Source organism: Ursus maritimus, unplaced genomic scaffold, assembly GCF_017311325.1.
Source record: "Ursus maritimus isolate PB19 unplaced genomic scaffold, ASM1731132v1 scaffold_24, whole genome shotgun sequence".
NCBI lineage: Eukaryota > Metazoa > Chordata > Mammalia > Carnivora > Ursidae > Ursus > Ursus maritimus.
The window spans coordinates 775,071-782,447 of NW_024424897.1; the positions used below are offsets into that span (position 1 = coordinate 775,071).

Consider the following 7,377-nt stretch of genomic DNA (forward strand, 5'->3'; position numbering starts at 1 on the left):
GGGGGGGGGGGGGGGGGGGAACACCCACCCTGAGCTCAAATCTGCCCCAAGATGCCACACTGTCCCTGGCTCCTTGGTGTCTGGGCTGAGCCCCGATGGCCCCATCCCAGCCATTTTGGGTACCCATGGCTGGGTGGTCAGGCCCAACACCTCTGTGCACATGGTCCAGTCCTGCCCACATGACCTGGCCCCTGCCTTCAGGCCATCCCTGCCCGTCTCAGCCAGCCACCCCCCACGGCCTCTAGAATCCCCTGCCAGGCAGAGCTGGTCTGGTGGGAACTCCACTCCCATCTACTTCCAGGGAGCCAGGGGAAGGGTCCAAGCAGAGGAGGGGCCCTGAGGGGGAGCTGCGTCCACAGCCAACACGCACACCCCTCCACATCTTTGCCCTGCCCCACCTACAGCTCGCTCTCCCTCCCGTCAGCCTGCCTCTGACGGCCGGAACTGCCCCGGGGGACAAGCAGCCCTCGGCCTTGCAGACGATGGCCAGGTGGGGTCCCCAGCCCTCCATGCACGCGGTGGAGCCGCATAGCAGCCACCTGCCTTGCTGTGGGGCCCCGCGGAGCACGGGGCGGGCGGGGGCTCAAAGGAGGGCCGTGTGCCCTCTGGCGGCAGGACTCGGCAGCGGCGGGGAGCCAGCCCAGCTAGCGTCTCCTGGCTCCCCCCACCAGGCCTGGAAGGGAGGGCCACGTTCATGGACTCTCCTTGACAGCTGGAGAAACTGAGGTCTACCGGTGGCAGGAGCCTTTGACAGAAATGGAGCACCCCCAGCCTCAAGGAGGATTCCCCAGTTTGCAGGGCGTGGGCTGTGGACCCGCCAGAGGGTCTCCCCACGGCCGTCCACGGTGGTTCACAGCTTAGCTTCCTGCAGGCGTTTGGGCCTTTTGATCTCCTCTCGGTGGACCCCCTGCAGGGTCTGAGGCTTCGCCAGACTTGCCATCCCTGGGGCCTTGGGTCCGGCCTTGAAACTCCTGCAATTGTTAAGTCCTGGGCTTTAAGCCTAGTCACAAACGTCGATGTGGGGAGGCCTCTCTCTACCCCAATTCAATCCCATCTCCTACATGGGGCGACTGGAGGCTGGCAGCTCAGGCAGGAAAGGACTCACCAGGGCAGAACAAAGGAGGCACGGGAATGTATGGAGGGGTGAGGGGACATAGGAATGTAGGGGCGGGGAGGGGACACGGGAACGTTTGGGGGGGTGAGGGGACGTGGGAATATAGGGGCAGTGAGGAGACATGGGAACGTTTGGGGGGGTGAGGGGACACGGGAATGTATGGGGGGGTGAGGGGATATGGGAATGTGTGGAATTGTCCGTTTCCGGTACCTGTGCCTGTTGTAAGCAGCCCATTGGTCAGCTGGTGCCCGTGGCTATTTCCAGGTAGGTCGCCTGATGAGCCTGTGTGCACTCAGCCTGGTGGTCGCCAGAGGCCCTCTGCCTTCCTCATGGTTCCGTTGCTCAAGCCTACTGCCCCAGAGCGGCCTCTCCATCCTAGACCCCCAGCTTGTCCCCAGGCCCATCACCGTTCGGGAGTAAAGTAACTGCAGTGACCGGTGACCGTCTCCCGAGACCACAGCCAGCATTCTCCAGAGTGGACAGTTGCCGTCCCTCCCACACTCCCCTTCCAGGGCTCCAGGGCCCCCCTGACCCTTGCCTCTAACTGCCCGGCCAACATGGGAAGAGGGGGCTCTGTGGGAGGGCAGGAGCCGAAGTCCCGTGTGCAACGGTCAGCGGCCTACACCCTTCCCGGGGCTGCGAGCTTCCTCTCCCCAATTCTTCTGGCCGACCCTCCTCCTTCCGACTCTCCTCTCCCCTCAAACGTACCCACCTCTGCACGAATCTGGATCAGAACTCAGCACTGCCTGCCACCCCCCACAAGCCCCACAAGCGGTCACTGAACAAGATTGGCTTTCACTGCTGTGACTAACGTTGGGTTGTGTCGACCTTTCGAGGCCCTGGGTGCCTCTGACACACTCAAAGGCCTCCAAGATAGCTCTCCGTGGGCTTCGGCCCTGCCTGCAGACCGGCCTGCCTACCGCTCCCCTCCCGGGGTGGACACCGCTCTAGACGGTTGGGGGTCACACTGGGCAAGGTCGCCCAAAGAGGCCACCCCTACCTGGGCTGGGAAGGGGGTGCTGGGCACACTGCTCTGCTAAAAACTCCCTGCCAGCCCCAGGGGGTGGCCCCGCGGGGGGAGCGCAGTCCTCGAGAACCGTGGCCCGCTGACGTTGCCTGGGACTCTGGGTCACAGTCAAGATTCACCGCTGCTGGGTTTAGTTCACGTGTTATCATCTCCGTGCAGAGGGCTGAGTGTTTCCATCGCTCCATTCCCTGAGCCGTGTCATCACTCCCAGCCCACGGCTTCCTGGTCGAGGCCGGCCAGCACGCACTGACGCACACCCGCCACGTCAGGGTATCTAAGGGAGCCTGCTCGCCACCATGAGCGTGCGGGGATGACGACTCAGCACACGCTGGAAATACAGCACAAGAAGCCCTCCTGTTGGCAGGAGACCACATCCCAGCAAAGGTTCCTGGGTCTCGGACCCCGATAAGCCTGCTGCGCGGGGTACACACACAGCCTGTACCCCCCACGCACAGCGTGCTCCTCCCCCACACGAGGCTGCTACACACACCCCTGCTCCCCTCCCATGGTGCTCCCCAGTCCTACGGGACTCTCCCCCAGCACCTCAACCCCTCAGCTGTTCCAGGCCAGCACATCCCCACGGTCACCCCCGCTGTGGGCTCAAAGGGAAGGGGCCTGGACGGTCAGGTGTTTCCCATGCTCAGCGCAGCACAGGTCCCAGAGGGGAGTCCTCACCCCCCCATCGCAGGAAACAGAAAAGGCCTCTTATTTATTATACTTTAATTCGGATTACAAATAATTTATAAAAGTAAAAATAAAAGGATAATAGAAGTCTTTAGAAGTTTTAATAAGAATTTAAACAGAACTTCTTTGTATTTGTATCAAGTACGTTTGGAAGCACAGACATCATAAAAGATGACAGAATACTGACCTGGGTCCGTGTAGGCACACGAGACGGCGCAGGCGCTGGTCACAGAATACTGTGATCATGCCCGCCTGCTGAAGGACCACCTGGCTGGGAAACGCACTGTTCACTCACCGAGCCCCTGGTGAGTGCTTCGTCTGGAACCTCATCATCTGAGGACAGTTGTTCTCCTGCCATCGGTGGGGCCGCCAGCTCTTCTGTCCCTTTTGTCTTCTGATTTGTCGTCTGTCGGGTTTCTCCTCTCTGCCTTCTGGACGGCAGCCGGAAGAGACAGACCCTCAAGGGCGTGGGGCGGGAGTGCACCGCAGCTGGCACAGTCTGTGTGCAGGCGCCACCTACACGGTCCTGACAGAGGACAGCACCCAGGTCAGCCCCACACGCCGGTGTCGCTGTCCCCCTTCCGGGTGATGCCCTCATGCTGTGCTTTCTCACTGTTTTAGTCATAGTGGGCGAGGCTGGGAAGAGTTGTGAGTAATGACGAAATAATTCCCAGGATGATGAAGCAGCAAAATGTCTGCGGACACAGGAGATTAAGACCACTGACATGGCCTCGTGGGGCCGGTGGGACGGGGAGTGGGGAGTAATAGCAAGCAAGGGTGCACTTACTCTGTTTAAGCACAAAAGGGCCTGCGGGTTCTGTCTGTACTTTGGAAATGCCAACCCCTTGGTCCTGTGCAGATGATGGCTGGGGGTGGCCAAGGGCTGGTGTAGATGGTGACCAAGGGTGTTTGAGGGTGGCCAAGGGCCAGAGCAGATGGTGACAAAGTGTGTCCAAGCGTGACCAAGGGTGACTGAGGGCCAATGTGGATGGTGACTCCGGGTGTCTAAGGGTGACCAAGGGTGTCTGAGGGTGGTCAACAATGGCCAAAGGCCAGAGCAGATGGTGACCGAGGGTGTTTGAGGGTTGCCAAGGGTGTCTGAGTGTGACCAAGGATCTGAGTGTGTCTGAGGGTGTCCGAGTGTGTCTGGGGGTGACCAAGGATCTGAGCGTGTCTGGGGATGACCGAGGATCTGAGGGTCTCTGAGGGTGACCGAGGATCTGAGTGTGTCTTGGGGTGACCGAGGATCTGAGGGTCTCTGAGGGTGACCAAGGATCTGAGTGTGTCTTGGGGTGACCGAGGATCTGAGGGTGTCCGAGGGTGTCCGAGTGTGTCTGGGGGTGACCGAGGATCCGAGGGTGTCTGAGGGTGTCCGAGGATCCGAGTGTGTCTGGGCGTGACCGAGGATGCGAGTGTGTCTGGGGGTGACCGAGGATCCGAGTGTGTCTGGGGGTGACCGGGGATCCGAGGGTGTCTGGGGGTGACCGAGGATGCGAGTGTGTCTGGGGGTGACCGAGATCCGAGTGTGTCTGGGCGTGACCGAGGATCCGAGCGTGTCTGGGGATGACCGAGGATCTGAGGGTGTCTGGGGGTGTCCGAGGATCTGAGGGTGTCTGAGGGTGACCGAGGATCCGAGTGTGTCTGGGCGTGACCGAGGATGCGAGCGTGTCTGGGGGTGACCGAGGATCCGAGGGTGTCTGAGTGTCTTGGGGTGACCGAGGATCTGAGGGTGTCCGAGGGTGTCCGAGTGTGTCTGGGCGTGACCGAGGATCCGAGCGTGTCCGGGGATGACCGAGGATCTGAGGGTGTCTTGGGGTGACTGAGGATCTGAGGGTGTCCGAGGGTGTCCGAGTGTGTCTGGGGGTGACCGAGGATCCGAGCGTGTCTGGGGATGACCGAGGATCTGAGGGTGTCTGGGGGTGTCCGAGGATCTGAGGGTGTCTGAGGGTGACCGAGGATCTGAGTGTGTCTTGGGGTGACTGAGGATCTGAGGGTGTCCGAGGGTGTCCGAGGGTGTCCGAGTGTGTCTGGGGGTGACCGAGGATCCGAGTGTGTCTGGGCGTGACCGAGGATCCGAGGGTGTCTGGGGGTGACCGAGGATCTGAGGGTGTCTGGGGGTGACCGAGGATCCGAGTGTGTCTGGTGACCGAGGATCCGAGGGTGTCTGGGGGTGTCCGAGGGTGTCTGGGGGTGACCGAGGATCCGAGGGTGTCTGGGGGTGTCCGAGGATCCGAGGGTGTCTGGGGGTGACCGAGGATCCGAGGGTGTCTGGGGGTGACCGAGGATCCGAGTGTGTCTGGGGGTGACCGAGGATCCGAGTGTGTCTGGGGGTGTCCGAGGATCCGAGTGTGTCTGGGGGTGACCGAGGATCCGAGGGTGTCTGGGGGTGACCGAGGATCCGAGTGTGTCTGGGGGTGACCGAGGATCCGAGGGTGTCTGGGGGTGACCGAGGATCCGAGTGTGTCTGGGGGTGACCGAGGATCCGAGGGTGTCTGGGGGTGTCCGAGGATCCGAGTGTGTCTGGGGGTGACCGAGGATCCGAGGGTGTCTGGGGGTGACCGAGGATCCGAGTGTGTCTGGGGGTGACCGAGGATCCGAGGGTGTCTGGGGGTGTCCGAGTGTGTCTGGGGGTGACCGAGGATCCGAGGGTGTCTGGGGGTGACCGAGGATCCGAGGGTGTCTGGGGGTGACCGAGGATCCGAGGGTGTCTGGGGGTGTCCGAGGATCCGAGTGTGTCTGGGGGTGACCGAGGATCCGAGGGTGTCTGGGGGTGACCGAGGATCCGAGTGTGTCTGGGGGTGACCGAGGATCCGAGGGTGTCTGGGGGTGACCGAGGATCCGAGTGTGTCTGAGCGTGACCGAGGATCCGAGGGTGTCTGAGGGTGTCCGAGGATCCGAGTGTGTCTGGGCGTGACCGAGGATCCGAGTGTGTCTGAGCGTGACCGAGGATCCGAGGGTGTCTGGGGGTGACCGAGGATCCGAGTGTGTCTGGGCGTGACCGAGGATCCGAGTGTGTCTGGGCGTGACCGAGGATCCGAGGGTGTCTGGGGGTGACCGAGGGTGCCTGAGGGTGACCGAGCGCCCCGGGGGTCCGCGTTCTGGGACTTCAGGCGTTTCCGCCATAGGTCAGTCTGCGCCCCCAGTTACATGGTTTGAACCTGCAACATCTGCAGTCCGGGCGCTGAAGGCCGGGAGCGCTAAGGCACAATCTGGGCGGTGCTCGCTGCGTGTTTGAAATGTCTCATTAAACAAAAGCCTGAAGGGCAGACGGCAGGATTTTTAGCCCTTCTGGGTTGTCCACACTGGACGACCAGTTTGCCAGGGGCGAGAGGGTCCCCGGAGCTCGGAGCAGAGCCAGCCAGACCGAGGCGCACCGCACCCCAACTCCCAGAGCTCGGCCCCGCCCCCGTCCTCAGCCCTGCCGGCCGCCGTAGCGGAGACTGCCTGACCCGGCCGGGCCAATCACAATACAAGCCGCGGCCTCGACGATTGGGCCAGCAGTGGGCACATGACTCCAACCCACCAATCAGAGCCCGGGGGTGTCTATTTAAGGCAGAGCCGGCGGCTGTGGCCTGGCGGGGTACTTTCGGGCTCTGGTCCTTCGGTCCGGGACGGTCACCTTTCTGCCTCTCCCGGAAGGGCGACTTCCAAGGCGGGTCCCGAATCAGCACGCGCCGGTCGGACCCTGTCCCGTGTCTCGGGAGGGAACCGGGGGGACACGAATCCGAGGCTGGGGCGGGGTCCTTGCTGGTGGTCAGCCCCGGCGTTCGCCTGCCCCGGGCGGTAAGGTCAGGTGTGGGTCTGGGGGCGAAGCGCCCGGCTCCGTGGCTGTCGGTACGCTCAGAGCGGTGCGGCCACCCCCACTATCTTGCAATGTTTCCGCCACCCCCGAATGACCCCGAGCCTAGGCAGCCAGCAATCCGTGGTCGCTGTACGGTTACCGGTATCACGTGGGACATACTTAGCCTAAAACCGCGTTCCTGGTTCGTCTGAAGTACAGGTTTCAGTGCGCGCCTTGTATTTCTGTTTGCTAAATGTGGCCCCTCTAAGGGGGGTACCCAATAACCCTCACCCAGGGGAGCCCTGACACTGACCGGATCCCAGCATCGTCTGCCCGTAGGGCAGACTCTCACGGCTACCACCACCCTCAGATCAAGAAAGCGAGCTCCGACGCAGCAGGCGCCCCGGCCACGGGCACGGCCTCTGCGGAGGGTTCGGGGTGCTCGTGCCATGCTGGCGCGGGGACAATTAGGGTGGCTTTAGGTCCAGCAGGTCCCGAAGATCTTCGCGAGTGTATTTTTTCTGAAAAGTCCCTCTTTCCATTCATTCTACTTCTCTCGGTGTGTTTTAGAATAGTTGTATTTGCTTGTTTGTTAAATCACAGCATTGCAGTTTTGCTGTTTTTAACCATTACCCACAACGCCACAATCATGCGACTGGGGTCTCTGGGCAGCTCTGCACTTCCTTCCCTTCACCTGGCAGGCCGGGGGTGGGGTGGAGGGACTGCGGCTGGCTCCTCCCCTCCCTGGCCCCTTTAACAGCAGGGTAAACT

At 62.0% G+C, this 7,377-nt stretch overlaps 1 protein-coding gene across 1 annotated transcript; it reads right to left on the reverse strand.

Annotated features, from left to right (window-relative positions):
- Positions 1-3,860: 3,860 nt before the first annotated feature.
- LOC121105057 (extensin-like) lies at positions 3,861-5,948 on the reverse strand. Its single transcript, XM_040641189.1, has one exon. It carries the CDS (start codon positions 5,946-5,948, stop codon positions 3,861-3,863), a length of 2,088 nt encoding a protein of 695 aa, XP_040497123.1.
- Positions 5,949-7,377: the final 1,429 nt, after the last annotated feature.